General features: G+C 31.9%; 1 protein-coding gene across 4 annotated transcripts in view; it reads right to left on the reverse strand.

Moving 5' to 3' along the window:
• LOC130895432 (potassium voltage-gated channel subfamily H member 8-like) overlaps nt 1-23,967 on the reverse strand; it is a 101,034-nt gene that overhangs the window by 30,578 nt on the left and 46,489 nt on the right. For all 4 annotated transcript variants that reach the window (XM_057802706.1, XM_057802707.1, XM_057802703.1 and 1 more), the window contains exon 3: nt 5,783-6,016. In XM_057802706.1, the coding sequence (XP_057658689.1) occupies nt 5,783-6,016 (234 nt within the window). The remainder of the gene's footprint in view (nt 1-5,782; nt 6,017-23,967) is intronic.

Consider the following 23,967-nt stretch of genomic DNA (forward strand, 5'->3'; position numbering starts at 1 on the left):
GTTAAACTCGATCAAATTTATGGGTTAAGAGATATATAGATTTTTAGATCGTTGTACAAGCCAAGGAAACGGTTCTCTGAAAAAAATTATCATCGATTGCAATTATTCTTTGAAAATACTTACAGGAGGTGTTAAAAAACAATAAAAAATGTCTAATTGAGCTGCACTCTGTAGAACATCGTATTAATTAGATAAGGACAAAATTAAGATGTAGAAAAATGTAGTTGGTTGGCCTACAAATTATCAAATAAAACCAAAAATAGTATTAAAATAATAAATGTTGCACTTCTACACACTTCCAAAGTCTACGGAGGATATTTCTTTGAACTGAAGAGTATTCCAAGATTCCGCCTTTTAGCGACACAATACTATCAATCATTTCGTTCCTCATATTTACCAGTCTTACATATACCAAGCTTTCAAGATATTATCAAAAAAATTAATCCATAGTATTTAATTCAGGTGAACGTGACGGCCTTGCAAATGGACATCCTTGACCAATCCACCTATTAGGGAAAATGTTATTAAGATAATTTTTCACATTATTCAGGAAGCGAGGAGAGGCTTCATCGTGCATGAATCACATGTCTCTGTGAATGTTAGAGAATTATCACATTACATGGGTGGGAAATCTTTTTGGAAAAATTAGTATCGCATACCTCTTGTGAGTGTTTTCAAACAAATAATTACAATTTATGATGTCGTTTTATGGCGAAATGTTTTCTTTGTACTATTTTAAAATACCAACCGGACCTCTTTACGGCAACTTCTCACATTAGGAAAGCGAAATTACAGGCTTGCCTTTTGTTCCTAGAAAACAATTATAACTTGATGGATTTGTCTTGCTTTTAACTAGGGCATTTTTTTATTCAAGTGTTGCTACATTTCTAAATCTTTTGATTCAAAAACTACGGGCTTAACTATTTCGATGAGAAGAACTTTGAATTAATGACGTAGATGATCCTATATTTAATTATTATATATTTACTCTATATTGAAATTTCAGTACAAAATCAATAACCTGATCTGTTCTGTTTTTGTAAAAGAATCTTAATTTGATTATAATATCATTTCCTTTTGCTCAATTATATATACTGATATAGTTTCCAAAAACTGATCGATATCAACTGATTTACTTTCATTATAATATCAAATTCTTGTTTTTCGCTTCACACATTAATTTCAAATTGTTAAAGTAGAATAAGGAATGAATTGAGTAACAAGTTGGTCTTATTTTAACGGAAACTTTATAGCTGTTGAAACTATAAGAGCATAGATCTTTGAACCGTACAACTTTATTTTCTTCTGTACAGAACAGAACAGAAATGAACTCTTTAGAAAGACTTCATCTAACTATCATAGAGTTTCTCAAGAAAATGATCGCGAATTAATTCTCAGACGCTTTTATGAGCTTGTTACTTCTGACATTTGAACAATCACCTATAATGTGATATGGTAGTAGATATGGTTGTAGCAATGAAACGAAATCATGAGATGCATTATTTTTCTCGGTTTTCAGGAAGGAAGCTTGAATATATTTTTCTCTCCAAACACCAAGTGAATATGTATAAAGAGGTAAAAATATAGTACAACGTCAAAAAATGCCATGTAAGATAAATAATAGAACATCACATTTTAAATAAAGATAGAGACCAATAATGATAAGTCAAAAGTATTCATGCAATATTTACAAAGTGTATTTACATCATTCCCTAATGAAGCATCTCAAGAAATAAAGGAAGAAATCGAAATTAGTTTAAAAATCCAAATCAAATAAGTGACTGATAAGAAGATTGAATCAAAAGTACTAAAAATGTAATAAAAGACCAAATCAACGCCAAACAAGTACCAGGAAACGATCTGATAACGGGCACGGTGCTACAAAAATTGCCATTGCCAAAATCGTAACAATTATGGAACTCGACACAATAATTATGCATACCGCACGCGCTCGACACAATACCTTCACAATCACTACTTCGCTGTACAATTAAAATCCTTCTCTAACCGTATCGCTTCGATTACTCGACTCAACTGACTCACGTCGCGCCGACGCACCTGTTTTATATGGTTAAGGAAGGTTCTGGTCTAGACTCGAAGAGCTTGGAAGATTCTATAGTTCTCGACAAAAATAATAGGATATTTCCGCTTGCTGCTATGAGATGGCGATACTGTCTTTCTCTCTCGCTTCTCTAGGCACGCGCTGCCCTTGAAATTACTTATAACGTTAAGCCGTTGAAAAATTAGAAAAGTAATAAACAATTGAACACCATCAAAAATGGTGCTTAGTTGTTTGTTTATAGCTCGTAAAGTAAAAGTAAAGAAGAGAAAATTAATTACAAACAATAAATTCCTGGCACTGTACTTCCATTATTCATAATTCTAAAGCTGCAAATAACCCTTTGTACGTCCTTGAGATCAAATAAGCGAATTAAATAAATTTTTTAATATACTTTTGTAGTCAATTGAAAAAGCTAAAAAAATATATTGTATAAAAATTTTATACATGTTGGAATTTATTAATTAAGTAATTTTTTTAATAAACTAGATTAGTCAATTAGAGACATTTATTGACTAAAAAAATATAATTTTAACTTATAATTCCTCATTTATTGTTTAAAAAATAAATGGACTATTTCAATATTTTGAAAAAACTTTTTCGCAGCATTGAAGAGAATTGTTAATTTAAACAATTTATTATGAACAAAGCGAAAAAACAATTATTTAACTCTTCTTTCAGTTTGGAACGATGAAGAGAGTTTGATAAACCTTTGATTTGAACTAACAATCGTCTAGTATATTGGAAAATTCCAAAGGGAATAAAGATTAAGATTATACTATGATCTTTATCATTCATTCACTCAGTTTTTTTTTTTATAATTTTCTTCTTCTAATTGACGTAGTTTCAAGGCATAACAATGGTACTCAGACGCCTATTTTAAGCATCAAATTACAATTATAAATGATGGAGGTATAGTTTCGGGAATAAAAGCTTTATTTTAATAAACTTCTTTCTCGAGTATCTTCTCTCAAAAATTCTGAAAACTATACGAGCTGTAAGCAAAAAACTATTGTTCGAAGGTGTTCAATTGTTTATAAGTTTTGAAACTTTTTAATTAACTATCTAATTAAATTTTCAATCACAATGATCTAGACATTATTCCGAATCGAATAAGCTTGTTCACAAATATTAGTAATAGTATGACGAATTAACTTCCGTGTGAATTTGTAGACTACACTAAAAACTAAGGATTAAAAATTAAAATAAAAGTTTGGTAGTAGCTTCACCAAAGAAGGATCCAATGAATATTGATAAAGTTTGAGATTACTTTGTCAATAAATAAGGAGTGAAAAATCGATTTGAATTAATTATTGATGGAACGAATTGATGCTTTTACAGTTATTGATGGGTTGATAAAATTTACTGTCTTGTTAAAATTTAATTTACGAAAAAATATTACCGGAATCTTGTACTGATCGATACCTAATAGGCTATCGGCTAAAGTCAAGAAGTTCGATTATAGCTGTTGCAAACAATGACTGGCAAGGCGCCTGCTGACTATGAAACTCCTACTGATATACTGATTAACTCTTCTGTACCACTGTGAGCTTTCAATTTTCTTGATTGATTGTGTAGTTGTTGCTAGGGATGGTGTTTTTAATTGTTTTCTATTTTCATGCAGACTGGTGTTGTGTTATATTTGTAAGAAAATTTCAACTTCTACTTCACCTAAGAGCAAGCAATTTATACAAATTCCTAATTGCAGCAGCTCCAAATTACGAAAGATAGCCCAAGCATATTTTGAAACTCTAATTGGGCTTCCAGTTCATTATTTATGCCTTTAAATATGAATCGTTTTTCTGTTTTCTGATATGAGAAGTCATGATTCCTGAAAACTCGGTATATCATTTTTATTCTGTATTTCCCAATCACGTCTTGAGCTTTTTTGTAATAGACATACCAAAATTAAAGATCAATAACTCAATAGCTCATTGAGATTTTGTCAAATGCGAATATTTTGTGTACCGGGTGGGTTACTTAAAACTGCCGTCCGTTATATCTCAGGAACGGATTATATTACGTTGCAGGGAAAAAATTATAACAAAAGTGGCCCCGAGAGAGACGTGGAAATTATTTTCAGAATTCTAGATCTACAACTAGAGGGCGAATTTTTAATTTATAAAATGAAAAATTTCTAAATTCACCCAAATAAGTGGCACCTTTTAAATAATAGTCGAATTCTTCAACAAATTCTGCGCATTTTCCACTCAAAAGTTTAGGTCTATGTGAGTGGAAACCTTGTTGTGAAAAATAGCTATAATGCCGGTTCTGCTTATCCGATTTCCATGAACTTGATGTTGTTTGTCCAGAAATACAAAATATATCAATTTTATTAGAGCTTTTATGATGTATTTTAGATATTCTCTTGACAAATTTAAAAATGAGCATAATAGTTTGAGTAGATCTTTCGAAAGGAAAGTGAATTAACCTTGATATAGCGGATAGGCTGATTCGCCCTAACGGAGATTGATAATTTATTCTGGAGATAAAGTTCTTATATTGACCTAGCTGCTGTAATTTAAAATGTTCTCATAATAATTTTATTATTGCCGTTGGATGACGTTACCTAGATGTAAAGTTGATATTACTTAACCTAACAATGAGAACAAATCATTGAGTAAACCATGTAATTAATTTAACAATTAACAACTTAAATAACTGACTACATAATTAGTAGCCCTAGTTGTTCGTCCATCATTAAAAATACTTCGTATCGCCGGCAGCATTCTTTTTATCATATCATCTCTTGTCGTGGGTCTAGAGGTGTATTAACATCTTTTGTTCGGCCCCACGAATAAAAATCTGAGCAAGTTAGTTCTGAAGATCTGGTTCGCAAATAAATAGACTTGCAGTGCCGAACATATATGGAATAATGTGCCGGGCAATCTCAATCGTTTTTCTGACTAGAATCCTTCTGCACCCCACATTTCCAGGGCAACTTCTTTGATGTTGGATTCCCTGCATCCAACTGGAATTCGTTCGTACCATCACTATGAAACGTAGCCAGTAGTATTTCAAGATAGTCGTGTATCATATTTGATAGCCAGCTCCAAAATCAATCAATAAGAAACAAATACAACATATTTTGAAGAAAAATTAGAAATTTGATTTTTTATTCTTAGATTTTCAAATTACGCCGTCTAGAGGTGGACCTACAATTTTGAAAATAATTTCCACGTGTTTCTCAAGGCGGCTTTTGTCGAAATTTTTTTCTCTATAAGAAAATCCGTTGAGAGATATAACAGACGGCCATTCTAAGTTGCGCACTAGGTACAAGTATCTAAAAAATTTTCAGAACGACGACTGAGTAAATTCTCAAACAGAAAAAGTTTTTTAAATACTTGTGTCTGAATTCTTTTTTGCTATCCTATCATTCTTGCATGAATAACATGGTATAATTATCCTCTGTGGCATCCAGGGATATCGCCTTTTATACGAAGGTTTAGCTGAAAGAATTTTAGAATCTGTGTTGTCAGGACCGTCATGCACTATTGATCCAAAATTGTAATAAATGGTCTTCGAATGCTTACACTGTCCATAAAATACATTCGGGCTTCTTTTAAGTAAATTATGCTGCGATACATCTAAGAAAATCAAATAAAATTTACTTACTAATATGAATGTGTAGTATTAGATTTCGAATTGAAATAACAACAAAATAAGGATTATTTCCCGTATATTATATTATTATTTTCCATATAATATATTATAGATACTTACCGTTCTTTTTGTAAAATATCACTTCCAATTTGAGCTCGTTCTTAGATTCCAAAGCTTTGTCAATTTCTGCTTTGTGCTCCTCTTTTGTCTCCGGTCCATGAAGAAACTTGCAGGCACATCCTTTTTGCATTATTTGAGCCCTTGTAAAGCCCGTCAACTCACAAAATCCATCCGAACAATAAACAATGGGATACACGGTTGGAACTTGAGCGTTACCAAGTACAAAGTTGCTATCTGGAACAAAAAGTCCATTTCATAATTGAAGTACATATAGGGTAATCTTGGGCATATATAAGAATATGACAATACCAGTGTGGAGCTTAGTTACTTGGGAAAATTTATTAAATTGGAAAAAAAGAGTTCGACCCGTCCAGATAGGATTATTGTGCGAAATATTGAAATAAAAGCAATTTTATCCTGCTTTTGAATTGTTTAAAATTAGAATTTGATAATTAATATTCCGTTCTCTCAATCTCTGGTCTTGGCAGAAATTTCTCGATGAAACTCAAAGTTTAAACAAAATATCGATATTAGTTAACAAACTTAAATTTAAATTCAATAATGACCAGCCCTGCAGATTGAATATATATGGAAGTGTCAATTAAACTTTAAAATCAACTTCTTGTTTTTGCAAATCACGTAATCTTTCTTGATATGTTATAGTACAGGTAAAATAGGAATAAATCCGAAATTAAATTGGGCGCTTATTCAATACTACGTACAAAGAGCCATTCTGGCGGAAATCTTGTAGACCTGATAAGAACATCATTGCCAGTAAGGCAACAAGAGGAAACCGAAAAGAAAATCCGTAGGGAGTACGTGGATTAGGTTAGGTTAGCGTATATTTCTGTTGAAGCAAGGCTTTAACTTTAAGGACTTTCTTCGGCCCAATTCGTGTGGACAAAATGAACAAAATGATAATCTAAACCAACCCACTCTTTGCCTGTTTCTAGAGTTTCACTATTAAACTATTCAAATATAGAGATAATCCACAGTTTTTATCATTATTAAGTACTTATATTTTAATTATGTCAAAACGACAATATTTTTACCTGTTATTAAAAATAAATTTTCACATATGAATGGTTGAACAATCACTTTATAATTACATAACCAGAATTCACACAAACAAAAAAGCAATAACAACTGTAATGGAAATAATCTGGTCAATTATCAACGGATCATCTGATTTTTGGTTAATGATGCTTTTCATCAACGATTAACTAACGGATGTAATTTTATCGATACTATAAATATACGAAACAGTGGCTTTTAATTTCAGTTCATCGTCATAACATGTTTATAGATCATTTGGAAAAATGAAATACTTTGCTTGGTTCATTTGTAATTTGGTCATGGTAGCTTGCCTAAATGGATACTATGATCAGTCATTCTCAAAAAGTCATGGTGAGTATATCAGTCAATTGACTCGTTTGTCTGTTTTTCTCTTAAATATTTCATCATAGGATGACATGAATTGAAGTTGAAGGAATACGTTTTAGATGCCATTCTATTGCTATTTTCGAATTTAAGATCGTTATTTTGTGTTTTTAAAAAGCACCAATTATTCTTATCAGACCTCCAGTAATAAAACTTTATTGATTATTTCATCGAATATAACTAGATATCGTACGAACCCTACTCAAGGTATCCCGGCAAGTTTTCTCAATTTTGTCATAAACCAAGTTTCATTTTTAACTATAATATGTTTATGTATATGAATAATTGTATCAAATTGTTAAATTTCATGCTAAGTATCTTCATTTTTTTAGTCGTAAGCTCTCATTCCAGTCCTATGGGACAATCTGTAGTTCAAAAAACTGCAGTTTCCGAATCGGTTGCCGAATCAGTGGAACCAATGTATGGAGGTAATCGTGTACTGCAGACACATCCAGCGGGGATAGGAATGGGAATGATATAGTCAATATTGATCAACAAAAGATGTAACAGAATGTTTGACCCAATAAAAATTATTATTTGATTGATAACATGAGATCATAAATATGTTTTTTCAATCCTTCATCCTTTAGCCAATAAATTGCATATTGTTTGGTAATACAAGTCACAAAATTAAAGTTTTGAGACACAATTTTTAATATTCCAGATTGTTAGCACGAATGATTAGTCAGTCATTACAAATTTTGAGTTTCTGATAACGTTTTCTGCGAATTTTTCTAATAGAACAGTTGACAAGCTGATATCGTTATAAAATAATATTGAGATGCTGAAAACTTAAATCAACAATTACATATCGATTTAACTTCGAAGACTGTTCTTTCAGTGTAAAATTTTTGGAACTAAATTTTGTTCTAGAAACCGCTATCGCTAAGCAAAGCAATGCAAATCGTCTTACAAGTGCATATAATTAGAAAAATAGTCACAAATTGTTATAAACCCACAAAACTTTCGAGATAAAACTAGAGACCATCTATTTTAAATCAATTTACGAACATTCAATTTCCAAAATGCAAATTATTGATTCGAAAGAAGCCCAACCCAATAAATCTAAAACTACATACTCATTATAACCTCATAGCCTTCAAGAATGCATAATCGAAAGTTGAATACTTTCACAACAAATTCAAATGTTTCAAATTTCGCGAATCAATCTGGATTATCAAAATCCAATTACATCAATTGATAATATTGACAACGCAATTACATTTTCTGAATTGAATTTAATCGATAGTTCAGTAATTTCGAATCGAGAAATTTTAGAAATGATAAAATATTTCCGAACTTCTATTATGAAAAGAAAAAGAATTCGAAATTGAAAAATGAAGACAGGACCTGAAAAATAGATCCATTATTTATCATTCTTAGGGATGGAGAAGTTACATCTAAAAAAATCCAGACGACTATAAAAAATTAAAACGTAAAAAGATTATATTCCATAAATATCTAATAAGCATACATTTCAATATAAATAGAAATTGTTATAAATACCATTTCAACGAATTTTTGGTGATTGGTTCAATTTCATTTCATTTTCAAAAAGTCATAGTTAGTAGAATAGTAGAAATTTAGTCAATAGACGTACATCTGATAGCGATTTTGATATAAAAATTCATAACAAAATGAAATTTGTTTTTCGAACATTGATACTATTATAATTCATCATATTTGCATTTGACTCTGGTTTTCGTCTCCATATAGTTAAAATTGCACTTGTCTTGGATTGCTAGAATCCATATCTTTGATGAGAGGAAAGAGAGGAAGGAAATTGTCAAATATTAAATTTCAAATTACAACAATAATGTATATTATAGAGAATAAAGAGTTACAAATGACCAAACATTTTGCTGCTATTTCTACTATTACAAATTCTTACAACACATTATAATATTGATACCTTTTGTACAGTTATTTTTTTATTAATACACTATCGTTGATACTTAAAGAAACGAAGATTAATTATCAGGCCATCCTGGACAAACATCTCTAAAGGCCATCTCTAGAGATTTATTCAAAGATTGGGCACAGTAGAAACATTGTTCGTTGCTATAGGTGACTCCATCTGTTCCACAAACTGGATCCCAATAGTCCAAGCAGTGACATCCTTCGCCTTTAACAAAGGTATGAATACCCAGAATCACTATGGTTAAAATAATTGCCACTTTAAAGTGTCCCATATTTTCAAGTCTACTCGCTTCTGAACTCAATATATTATTGTGTGGATACAAACTGATTGATATTTTATAGGTGAATGATATTAATATACTAGACATACTCAGACATACTTCAGATAAGATAATATCTTGTCGCCACCACTTGAAGTAATGAAAAAATTTTATTCAATGAATAAATGAAATGGATTATGTTAAAAAAGAGGGATAATACTAAAAAACAATAATCAAAAATGATGGTTCTAGTAAAATGTTATGTAATTTAAATAGAAATTGATAGGTGGCTGGCGTAGTATTTAAAAACCAAAACTATTGACGAAGTTGCCTGCTATAACGGACTTGTTTGCCTTGTTTGCAACTCACACCTCGTATAGACGTTATGATGTTACGGTGGCGTAATTTGCACTAGATGGACCTTATATCAAAATTTGTTGGAGTTTCGAGATATTAGTAATAGTCATACATTTCGGCCATACTTGTGAGAGAATGACATTGAAGCTTGTCTTGTTAAGGGTTCGTTCGGGATGCTGACTGACGTATTTAATCAACTCATGGTCCCAATGGTGCTCAAAAGAACGATAAACAGATAAATTTGCGCGTATTTTACATTATCTTTGAACAAAAAAAAAAAAACGAATAATGATGCTTTGCGCAACAGACACTGATAAATCCTTTTCGCTCAATGCTATAAGTACATTAATAATCGAGGTTACGTTGTCCTGTCTGTTCTCTATGCTTTGTAACAGACCATTCTATCATCCAGTGCAGCGCTTTTATTCGAAAACGGTTTAAATTTGAGCCTCGCTCGAAATTTTAACTCACTCCGCTTATATCAGCTGTATCGTAGTTACTCCAACTACAGGGGCCCTGTGAACCCATGTAAAAAAATTGTAAAATATTAGTTACTTACATAACAAAATAATCTTTTTTTTTTCGAGCATAAAACGAAAAATAAATAAACGAATAATGTTTAGCAGATCAATTTGTGCACGCATTATTACATATAAAATTCAACAGCTTCTCATCAAGTTTTCCGAAGGTAAAAAACAGCACTTGTGACCCTTCCGGTTATAATTGCAACAGCTGAAAGAAGTTTTTCGGAATGAAAAAATGTTTTCCTTATTTCAATTGTTTAGTTAAATTGTTCCCAGGAGCATTTTTCATCAGTTTCGATCGATAATTGTTTTTCTTTTATTTGATACCCGTGCTTTTATTTCTCTTTGAACAACTATTCCCTCCATTTGAGCTTCTTTGCAGTTAAGTTGAAGGAACTCCAACAAATTTTGATATAAGGTCCATCTAGTGCAAATTACGCCACCGTAACATCATAATCATTACGTCTATACAAGGTGTGAGTTGCAAACAAGGCAAACAAGTCCGTTATAGCAGGCAACTTCGTTAATAGTTTTGGTTTTTAATTACTACGCCAGCCACCTATCAATTTCTATTTAAATTACATAACATTTTACTAGAACCATCATTTTTGATTATTGTTTTTTAGTATTATCCCTCTTTTTTAACATAATCCATTTCATTTATTCATTGAATAAAATTTTTTCATTACTTCAAGTGGTGGCGACAAGATATTATCTTATCTGAAGTATGTCTGAGTATGTCTAGTATATTAATATCATTCACCTATAAAATATCAATCAGTTTGTATCCACACAATAATATATTGAGTTCAGAAGCGAGTAGACTTGAAAATATGGGACACTTTAAAGTGGCAATTATTTTAACCATAGTGATTCTGGGTATTCATACCTTTGTTAAAGGCGAAGGATGTCACTGCTTGGACTATTGGGATCCAGTTTGTGGAACAGATGGAGTCACCTATAGCAACGAACAATGTTTCTACTGTGCCCAATCTTTGAATAAATCTCTAGAGATGGCCTTTAGAGATGTTTGTCCAGGATGGCCTGATAATTAATCTTCGTTTCTTTAAGTATCAACGATAGTGTATTAATAAAAAAATAACTGTACAAAAGGTATCAATATTATAATGTGTTGTAAGAATTTGTAATAGTAGAAATAGCAGCAAAATGTTTGGTCATTTGTAACTCTTTATTCTCTATAATATACATTATTGTTGTAATTTGAAATTTAATATTTGACAATTTCCTTCCTCTCTTTCCTCTCATCAAAGATATGGATTCTAGCAATCCAAAACAAGTGCAATTTTAACTATATGGAGACGAAAACCAGAGTCAAATGCAAATATGATGAATTATAATAGTATCAATGTTCGAAAAACAAATTTCATTTTGTTATGAATTTTTATATCAAAATCGCTATCAGATGTACGTCTATTGACTAAATTTCTACTATTCTACTAACTATGACTTTTTGAAAATGAAATGAAATTGAACCAATCACCAAAAATTCGTTGAAATGGTATTTATAACAATTTCTATTTATATTGAAATGTATGCTTATTAGATATTTATGGAATATAATCTTTTTACGTTTTAATTTTTTATAGTCGTCTGGATTTTTTTAGATGTAACTTCTCCATCCCTAAGAATGATAAATAATGGATCTATTTTTCAGGTCCTGTCTCCATTTTTCAATTTCGAATTCGTTTTTACCTTCGGAAAACTGGATGAGAAGCTGTTGAATTTTATATGTAAAAATGCCTGCACAAATTGATTTGCTAAACATTATTCGTTTATTTATTTTTCGTTTTATGCTCGAAAAAAAAAAAAATTATTTTTTTATGTAAGTAACTAACATTTTACAATTTTTTTTCATGGGTTCGCAGGGCTCCTGTAGTTGGAGGACCCCGTAACTACGATACGGCTGATGTAAGCGGAGTGAGTTAAAATTTCGAGCGTGGCTCAAATTTAAACCGTTTTCGAATAAAAGCGCTGCACTGGATGATAGAATGGTCTGTTACAAAGCCTAGAGAACAGACAGATTATTAATGTACTTATAGCATTGAGCGAAAAGGATTTATCAGTGTCTGTTGCGCAAAGCATCATTATACGTTTTTTTGGTCAAAGATAATGTAAAATACGCGCAAATTCACCGAAAATAAATCGAGCAAATTGGGGAGAGTGCCTCTCCAACATTCAAGTATATGAATAGTGGTGTTCCGCTTTCGGAAAAGGCCAAGAAGTGGTTGTAAACATGCACGCGTCCCAAAGTGTTACCGATGAGAACGACAGCACTGTAGAAAAACACATTTTGGAAGACCAACGTAATACCGCACGCGATATGGCTAAAAAATTAGGCATCAGCGTAGGTAGGATTGAGCAAATAATTCATGAACAGCTCTTTATTTTGGAGAGGAAACGCGCGTTCATGGAATGTAGGAATACAAACGAAAGCAATCCAGTTAAACTGAAGGTGTTGTTTACCGTCTTTCGGGACATGAAAGGAATACTTTCGGTTGATATTCTCACTGAACAACGAAGGGTGAACGTGCAATATTATAGTAGCACGGTGAAACCTATCTTCCGATCAAAACGACGCATACCACATATAGCTCGGTTTATGATGGAAAAATCGAACGAATTGGGTTGGGAAACACTGGAACACCTTTCTTATAGTCCTGATTGTTCGCCATACGACTTATTTATTTGGCCAATTGAAAGAGGTACTTGGCGGACCGCGGGAGTGGAATCCTTCGTGCGCGAATGGTTACGTGACAATTCAAGAAATTTTTATGAAAACAGCATCCGAAAGTTTCCAAAAAGGTGGTAGAAGTATGCAAAGTATGATGGAAACTTTCTAGAAAAACTGTGAAAAAAATTCAGGTGTGTAATTGTTTATAGCAAAATCTCAGTTCATTCTTGAACCACCCTCGTGTAACTCTTCATCCTGAAGCTTTACTACATTTCAGGTATAGAGCATTAAAATTAAATACAACCATCCAAATGGAAAAACATTTTTCGGCATTCTGTGGCAATAACTTAGTTAATATTAGTTAGTAACAATCCAATTTAATGTTGTAAAACCCTTTAAAATATTACCGGATGACATCAAAAATGTGACAAAAACAAAATATACAAAAAATTCCATTTAAGACAATTTTCCATGACAGTAATAATTAAGCTACAAATAGTTTCACATTTTCACATTAAAGTTACGCACTAGTGAATTAATTATATGTGGGAAATTGTTCAACCTTGAGATGACTGTATTGAATGTAGATACCACGATCCATTAGTTGTTTTTCATGTTTTGAATCTCTTTTTTTCATCAATAAACAATTTGTTGACATTCATGGAGACTTTAACAACATTGTGCGATGTCAATGGCATTTTTGAACATCACGGGAACTTCATAAAGACTTTGTATAGAACATTGTATATAATTTTTACCACTCTCGAGTTCAGGGCTATATATACTGATAAATAATGGGTTTTTTTATTGAAATTATAATACCTTTTAACATTTTTCAAAATATTATCTGACACCTACAAACCCGATATATAAATTAAAACTTCCCTACTTTATGAATGTTTTTCATAATCATAAATCTCAGTTATTAAGTTAGTTAGGTTGAAACGATAATTTACATGAAAATTCCGTAATTGAAAACATATATCCACAAATATTTTTAACACGCTGTTTTTTATACGTGGGTTGAGCGAAAGTATATTCTTCATATGGGTGATTCCATTATAACTGTGATATTCAATGTCCTGTATTGTTTTTTTGTACTAGTCATTAATTAATAATCAATTAATAAAAATTTTGTGTTAATTGAATAATTCTTAAGATATTTAAACATTATTTTTATACAATATAACTTGCCACTTAAAGAAAACTTATACTACATCACTTGAATGTCAGTACCGTGTCATGTCCATTCCTAGAATTTACCGATAAATTATTAATTTTTTTTGTCGTAACAAATGATTTAAACTAATTACCTTATAAATTCTAATGTTTATGATCAAACTGAGGAAAATTGATGCACTTGTTGTTTAATATCTTAAGTTACCATGTCAGTACCGTGGATAAATGAGTCAGTACCGTGGAACTCAAAATCCGACATTTGTGTCTTGCTCGTGATACTTTGAAGTTGTAGTAAATTCCTCTTAGAGTTTTATTTTTACAGTAAAATAGATGAATAATATGCATAAAAAAGTTAGAAAAGTTAAATTTTAAAATCTTGAAATTTTGAATACAAAAAATCACAGTTAGAACGGAATCACCCATATATACTTTTTATATATTTTCTGGAGTTGAGAAGATTAGTTCTCATCAAACACATCCTGAAATTGCTCATATCTCCTTCCTTCATAGAAATTTCACAGCACCTATTAAAAATGGAGATTACTTGTGTCCCAATTGTCTGGGAAATCCCTTTGCAGTCATCTTGGTTGTCGTCATTTTACTCTAATTTTACTTAATTTTATCCAGAGAATATAATGGTGGATGGACTAGGACTACTCCATTTTTTGTCTCATAATTCTATAATATTTTGAAAATTATTGACTTGGTTCATACAGTTAAGAAGTGTATTTACATATCAGCAAATTTTCAGTTTTTGGATATTTGCATTCATGGGGATAAAGAAAAAAATTGTATTTTTCTTCTTTACAATATTCTGTATTGTCTGTTCCATATTAAGATTTCGGTATTTAGTTGGCATCAAATTGTTTTTATTTTTTATTATAAACCTCAATAACATTATCAAAATCTTCCGATCTTCCGATATCATTATCCTTATTACAATTAAGGATAATGTTTTCGAAATTCATTTGTTTTTATGATACTTTATTTAGGAAGTATACAACTTTGAAAAATATTATAATCAACAACACGAATTTGGAAATTAACTTATTCTGAGGTATAAGTATAAACTAAATTCAAATAATTCGAATCACGCGTCACAATTAAATTTAAATTTTCCAGTATTTTATGAAGGATGTCATGATTTGTGGGGGTGATCTGTGGCTTCTTCAGGTGTAGAAAAACGTTGCCCTCGCAATTTATTTTTTATCTGCGGGAATAATGAAGAATCATTGGGTTCCAAATAACTGAACGGCGGATGACCCATCAAAAGGTTTTTGTTTGTGTGAGAGCTCGTCTTAGTGACCAGAACTATTTGGCAAAGTAATCGAAGAATTTAAATAAATTATTCAAGTTAGTCAAGTGAAAGCGATAAGTGAATGATTATATGTTAGTGTAGTGTATAGTGTTTAAATAAATTAAGAACGATAGAGATCTATTAATGATATCGAAGCGGAATTAATATGTTCCGTGAAAAAATGATTTATATAAATGTCTTGCAGAGAATGCTTATCAATATTTTTGAGATAATGATATATAGTTCAGCATAAATTATTTTGACAATTCTATCTACCTCCCGAACCCAATTCTCGACTACCCCAATTTTGTGGAATTATCTATTACCTTGAAGTAATTGTTGCCAACAAACACGTTATATATAAAATTGGTCTTGTTTTAAGTATTTATATCCAAATTACTCTTAATATGTAGAGAATGATTCTCTGGAGAAATCAAAAATTCAGTTCCCTTTAGAGTTGTTAAAGTCTTCCACCAGCAATAAAGAACGGAATAGAAACTGGAGCTATTTCACTTTTTATTGTCTAAACGAATGCCACATAATATAAGTAACTAGCAATTTATGGACACACTCAACGTTTTAATTATTTCGGAAACGACCTACTTGATATGATTCCAGAGTGATAGTTACGAAGGTTGTCTGCACAGCTTTCGATCTCAATCTGAAAATGTCAGCTCTGACCAATAAAGGTTGAGAAATATATTGCGCATTCGTTAAGATATTCTTAGTAAAACCTCAGCTATTTTGGATGCTTAATTTCAGTTTTACAATCGTATAGGTGAGTCGTAGTGAAGATGTTTTTGAAAATGGAAAATATTGAATATATAGCTGTCATTGAATATTATACGCTCAATCAACTGAAAGTCTGTGCATTATCATTTGAAAATGTAAATTTTGGGCAGCTGAATGTGTGGCGTGGCTTTACTTGAGATGAACATTCGAGAGAGCCAAAAACAGCGACAACCAGCAATATTATTGCAAGCTTTTCAAAACATTCAACAAACCTGTATGTTCAATTCTTCATTTCTCTTCATCATGTCTATTGCAATGACAGGTTTTGTTTTAAAATAATGTTCTTGAAGTGATCACGCAGGAAACAATATGAATTATTCATGTACGCTTATCGCGGAAGCCACTGAGTAAAACAATTCCTTCTAATCCATCTCAGGTATCGCATCACGTCACGCGCATTGTGATCTATCTTATTGTAGTCAAATCTTTTTGTTTCGGTTAATGCTACCTTATTATTTTAACCCTTTCGCTCCCAATTGTTTTTTTGCGAGTAATTATGCTACTCAACAGCTTAATGGGCTAATCAACACTCAAATGATAAGGAAAAATTGTTGATTTATTTTTCATTTCAAGGCGGTAGCTAGGGGGACACATAGATCCCAGTGGAAACTTTGTGCGGGACATATTTAAACCAATGGTATTCATTATAATTTTGTTCACAACAAATTTTTATGTATAAAAACTAGAAAAACAATTTTTGCACAGAAGACTATTGCAAGCTAAGCAAAAGGTTGTTGTGCGTTTTTCTGTCTTATTTTTTGCACAACTGTGACATCTCCTACGAGTTGGTCCTTCATTTGGAAGATGATCCCCAACATTCAATAAACCTTTGAATAATTTTGATGGTCTGCCGTATTGGCGTTTTCCAACAACGTTGGCATATTTTCGAGCCTCCGAAATCATTGATTCCGAAAGTGGAACCAGAAAATCCAGGAAAGAAATTTTCTTATGATGTGTTTCTCTCCAAATAATCCATGCATTTACCGCATTGGTCATAAGCAAACGCTAAAAAACTTTTTTCCACTACTTCAAAAACTTACGATCCATGTCATAAATACCAATTAACTGGTCAGAAAGATCAACACCCCCCATGAACCTATTGTAATGTGCCACAATTTCAGGACAAGAAGTTTCCTTTTTATTGCTTCTCATGTATCTTTCCACAAAACCGCCGTAGTACCAAATTGATTATGGACAAATTCAGCTTCCCTCCTCTTTCTTTTCTTTTTTTCGAATTTAGGCATGATTCTGCGATTGCCAATCACTGTGCCAACACAAGCAAATGGAGAGTTGTTTATTAGTTTCGTCGACGTGAAAAAACGATCAAAACATAAACTAACCTCTGGATCTCTTATTGAAGACGAAAGCTTCGTGACGACTGATTCTCCAAGACTGGATTCGGTATCTCTGTTGGTATCATTTCCACAATAAATATTGAAATCATATGTGTAGCCTGTTTTGGAATCACAGCGTTCCCATATTTTTATTCTTCGCTTTGTAGGCTTCAAAGGGAGGTACTGTTTCAGAAAACTCCTGCCCTTGAACTTAGCCATGGCTTCATCAATACTTTGGAAAGTGCTCTCACTCCTTGCTTTTTGAAATATTTCTTTCAAACAATCAACAACTGGTTCAATGTAGTACAGTTTAGTCGAAGTACATCTTCGAGGACTAAAGTTGGAACCTATTTCTGGATATGGCCTGTTTGATTGCAGTGTTTCCCATTGAAGAATAGACCAATCATGCTGGAATGTTGGAACTCTATTGTAAGACATAATGAAGTAGCATCCCAGTACAATCATTATTTCGTGCTGATCGGCTAGAACAGCCTTTTGCTTTCTATCTTTATTGAGTATATTCAATCTTTCATTGGTTTGTTGTGTAATCTATAAAAAAAGATTTCTTGAAAATATCTTGAGAAATACATCAAGCTCAGTTGATTCGCTGTTCAGATCAGCCTGAATGCTGCATTGTTTAGCACTAGCGACATTCTTTCTTGGAGTGAATTGCGTGTGTAGTTTCTTCCAAGTATTCGAAGAAACAAGTGGGGAGGCAGTTTGTCACTTATTATCTGAACTAATATTCTCTAGTTCTTCATTGTTTTCAGATTCTCCTCCTGAATTCTCAGCAGAAGAACCAAGATGATTTGCTCCTGGAAATTCTGTAGACACATCCGACTCCCCATTAATTCTGACTCGTCAGGTTCAAATTCTGAACCGCTATCTTCATAAGGGTACTCAATATCAGACAAATGTTCAACCATATAATGTAATTCAGCCTGACTCAGTTTCTTTTGCAAAAAATAAACTCAAAATTACCAATGGGACAAAAAGGGACGTATATGTCCCAAAACAAAATTATTATTTTCTTGTGACCTACTGAATGGAGTTTGCAGCTAACAGGTGGCGATTTTATTTCTGGATATACTATATTTCTTACCTGGACATTATTTGAAAACAATTACAGCGACAAATCACGTTTATTCGTAGATTCGGTTGTAAACTACCAGCGGGACTTATTCGATTCAGTTTAGCACGTTCCCTCTAGTAATTTTTGAATATGTGGCGGGACGTATATGACCCATTGGGAGTGAAAGGGTTGAGTTTTAATTATTTAGGAAATAGAAGGCAAATAAGAATACTTTTTAAAATTTGGAAATAACTGGAACTATTGTAAATTATTATTTTGGTGTGACGATTACTACGTGACATGTATCTATCTACAATCATGCTACGAGATATTCCGTTGATAGGAAATAAAGTTCAATCAGACAAAATAACTATTTTCAAATGATTCCAATAATTTTTAAAGTAAAATTTTTCGCTTATGTTGTAACATAATTTTCTCGTCTATGGAAATCAATCTAACAACTATCGAAGTAATTTGCATTCATATGGAAACTTCAAAGTTATTATTGTTACAGTCATAATGAGCTTAATATACTATTTTGCAGAAATTCCAGAACTTCAGTCATAAATACGATATTATGGAATAGGAGTTCCCTACTTCATGCTCACTCTTTATAATACAAGTACAAGTTATCTTTCATCTATAACAGAGGTTCCCAAACTTATTTTTTTTACCGCCCACTATGAAAACAAATTATTTTTTCTAAAGCCTCTGTCAAAATATTTTGCTAAAGACTTAAAGAAAAGTCGAAACGTCAATTTTTATCTTTTAAAAATTATTAAAAACTAATTTTAAAACAGAAGATACCTAAAATCAAAAACATCAATATCAATATAATTATTAAAATTGTCAATGTCAATATTTTGACGCAATAAGTCGAAACGTCAATATTTTGTCTGTTTTTAAACGAAGTTTCAATTACAGGACATTTAAAATCAAGATATTTTTTCAACAAAACTATGAATATACATACATACAAGAATTTCTTCAATTTATAATAATAAGTTATCTTGATTTAAGGTCTCTTTAAATGAAATTTTTTTTAAAAATAGAAGAAATCTTGACGTTTCGACCTATTGTCTTGTAGTCTTTATCGAAATATGATTTAACATTGAAGTTTTCTCATAATTATACGTAGTTATGAGGTGATCTATTAATCAATATACGGATTGATACGGTGTCACACAAACTCAGGTATTCGAAGCTTTGGTACATACTTATATGGTATCTGATCAGAAGCTAAAAAATGTAAAAAAACATGATCAAAGCTCCAATATCGTTGAATAAAGGGATCAATTGAAGACGCAAATTGATATTTATTGTACACGTGTAATAAACGAAACACGAGACGAAAGTGTTCAATGACTAAATATATATTATTACATTTGATTGAAGCAGAAATGGTAATAAGAGCATTTAATGAGTTGTGATAGATCAATTTATAGGACACGAACACTACGTACGGATAATAGAGAATAACTAAATACCTAGTAAATAGTAATTAGAGATATATTGATTGGTTGGAACAAAATACGGTTTGCCGCCCTCTAAATTGGCCATCCGGTCCTGGCTCTAAATTTACGGCCAGCTTTTTGTCGTGACTCTGTTATATACTCAAATTGTTATATTTTATACTTCTAGGAGGTTTAATTACGGAACTAAACGGAAAAATAGCATGGCATAATCAGCCAAAGGTCGTCATTTTGTTATATTTAGACGGCAACTTCATAAGATAGATTGATAGAATAACCTCATAGCGTAGGTGGCGATAATCAACTATCATTTTGGTTTATGTTATCAACTTGTGATTCAATTAAGGTAGAGCTAATAGTAAATAGGAAGAGGGATCTATGTAATCACGATTATAACCTAGAAATTGATACCAACCCAGTAGTTCTACGCGTGAAACTTGGTAATATCTGATTAAATGTAATACTCTGATTTATCACCATTGTAATTACATCTTGCTTTTCAGTTTCTCACTATAGAGAGTTATTTAGATTTGAACTAATTTTAATAAAAAATCGAGATTCGGATGAGAGGTCGAAAATATTCTATAATCAGATTCATATGTACGTATAAATGTTTTGTTACTAGAAGTCTTTCTTCGGGAGAAACACAATTCCTGAAGTTTGTATCCTTTTTTTTAAAGCATAGTTCGTAGTTTTGTCGTTAACTTCTTCATTCGATAGAAAAGTTTAAATTTCTGGTCGTCCAAGTTCAAAGCCAAATTTTTTATTTTTCTGCCAGACAGGATGAACCCAAAAGTGTTTTTTCTTCTTCTGCTGATTTTTAGCATTTAGGTTAGCAAGCTGTACAAATAAAAGAGCATCTTCATCCTCTGAGGACATTCTGGACAGAACTGATAAATCGGTGACACCATACGTTGTTTGCCACTGCAGTGCGCATTAAATCACTTTCATACGACTTCGCCGCTATTCTATCGCCACGCCAAATGTTCACCATCGCTATGCCACTTACCATTTCAATACCTCACCACTACCACACCATTTCAGTGCGCGCCTAGGTTACGGTTCCAGAAGATGGTACAGCAGTCGTGAGAAAATCACATATATGATGGCATAGTGAAAACCAGTTTGAATTAATAATTCTTTATTACAATTTTTAATCGTTTGTTTCCCATTGAAGTTTTTGATCAAAATTCGAACTTTTCTTGTTGAAACCTTGAACCAGAGTGTACGTGCAGATTCCTAATAATGAAAAGAGGAAATTTTCACGAAAAATGACATTTAACAAATAAACTGTTGAAAATTCAAATCGATGAAATCCCTTATATTCATTACCATATAACACAAATAATTTGTATTATAATTAACTGTATTTTCATTTCAAAATGTTCCATAATATTCTAAATATTGAATCAATAAAAATATCCTAAAATAAATGGTTACTGTAGCGTATAACTTCAGCGCTTGCGACTTAAGCTGTCCTGTGATTGATTGATGCTGTTTAGAAAATTGTAAACTGAACAACGAATTATTCATTCATCATCGGTAACGATAAGCAAAATATTTATTGATTGTTTTACATAGTAATATCAACTACAAGAAGTTGAGTTAAGAAATAATTTCTTATCATAGATAGTTTTCTCATTTCTTTATATGTTCATTTTCAAAATCTCAAGTATCATTATTCAGAAAATAAATTAAAAATTACGATGAAAAAATAATATATCATGAAATATCAAAAAAATATATATTGTGGGGCAAGTGCGTCATTTATATCGCCGAAGAAAACTCGTGAGGTTAAGAAAAGAAAACTTGATCTTATTTACGTAAGTTTAACCTCGTAGAAAAAGTTTGGTTTTTAGTAAAAAACTGGGTAGCGGCACACAACATTTAGGCGGATGCAAAGGCGCTTGCTAGGCAAAAATTTGCGGTTATGACGGCACAGGAATCTCTTTGATGACGCCCTAGATAATTTTAAATTTACGGTGAATATGGGGTCCACGGAAGAAAGTGAAGGCAGCGAGAATTTGTCAGAGGATGATGATGATCTAGATTGTTTTCCTCTATTTACTTTCTGCGATTTCTATGTTTCTTCCCAATTAATTCTGGGTTGTGTATAATTAGTCCTTTTGATCGTTCAGTTGCTTTCCAGAGTCAATAATCCGCATTTTTATCATAAGTAGATTCCCTCAGGTATTCAACCATCCTAACCGTGAGACTCTCGAATCTTCATGCAGAAAATTTAGTAGTAAAAATTGTGATTAGGTTGCAATCCCAAAAGCTCTGAAAGAGAGCGCGGTATGGGCATGAAGCTATACGGCCTCTAAAAGGTTCTAAACTTATGTAGTGATCATTGTTTCAACATTTAAAACAAATCATGAACTACTGGAATGAACGTCGCTATATCTGATACGACAGCGACCAACTCTCGGAACGGATATTATCAGCTCTGAAGTGGTACAGAACTGTCGAGCATCTTGAAACGTTGTGGACGAATAATTATGTCAAGCTTGTGTGGGTTCCTAGATATATGGTGGTGTGTAGACAGGTAAGTGAAAAGAGCTGTCACGAATTTAAAACCGGTTTTTCCAATTCCCGTATCCGATGGTTCCATTAAAATTCTAATGGACAGAAGAGCCGGCGACTTTTTTCTAAGCCTTCCAAGGTACTGGAGGACAGTCAATTCCAACTCGAATATCTAACATCAACAACAATTTGATAATAATTGATAGAACATTATCTAGTTGATCGAATTGTGAATCTAAACTATTCTCGAACCGAAATCGGTCCAGCCGTTTAGAAGTAGTTCAATTACAAACACACGCATAGAAGATTTATATATATATAAAGAAAAATACTGTCTTTCACGTACATTTTTATAAGACGTTATTTCCGATATTTATATTATATGTAGATTTAAATCATAATTTTATTCACAAGAATACTCCCAAAGAGAAACAGAATCTCAATCAATGAAATATAAATTTATTAAGCAACACGTTATCCGAAAAAATAAATCTATTAAGATATAATTTTAATGACATCTAGAGTGATGTATATTTTTGCTTTTCGCCCATTATCAATAGAAAGTGAGTGAAAAATAAAACAAATTTCCAATTTTCTAAAAAGCATCGATCAATTACCCAATTTGACGGTATTACAACCCACAATCATTTTCAGAAAATGGAGTGAAGTTGTCGGCAACACTTAAAACATTTATTTTAGGATCTTTTCATCGATCTAATACTTTGAATAGTAAATTCACAGGGATTTCCATTATAGAATATATGTGAAGTTAGAAAAAGTGCTACCGAGGGAATATTATAGAATAAAATTAGAAATTATCTGAACCATACGGTAATGTATGATCCTAGTTATTCTTATATGCATAACCATTACAAATTAATCCTCAAATCTTTGACATGAATTTAATGTATAGGTAAAAATCGTCAAATGATAGATGTTCAAAGGTATATGGATTGAAATATTCAATAAATTTTACAGAACGCTGATAAAGGTTCTTTAGTTATTGGAAAACTTGTCCACAATATTCGCTACGCTGATAACACTCTTGTTTGAATAATCAGAAAGGCTCATAAATTGTCTTGTTATAATCTGACAGATTTACGGCTTTAATACAAAGACTAAATATATGGTGGCAACAAAACAAAAAATGTACCTCAAGTAGAAATCACGGTTAATAACGTACGAATAGACCAATTAGAAAAACCTTACCTGGGAATCATAATAAAAAATAAATGGGATCCTACCGTGGAGATACGAGCAGGAATAGCTAACACTTCATCTGCGTATGAGGATGACACGAAGTTATGTCTTTTTTGAACTCCT

Source organism: Diorhabda carinulata, chromosome 6 (genome assembly GCF_026250575.1).
Source record: "Diorhabda carinulata isolate Delta chromosome 6, icDioCari1.1, whole genome shotgun sequence".
In the NCBI taxonomy this organism is placed as follows: Eukaryota; Metazoa; Arthropoda; class Insecta; order Coleoptera; family Chrysomelidae; genus Diorhabda; species Diorhabda carinulata.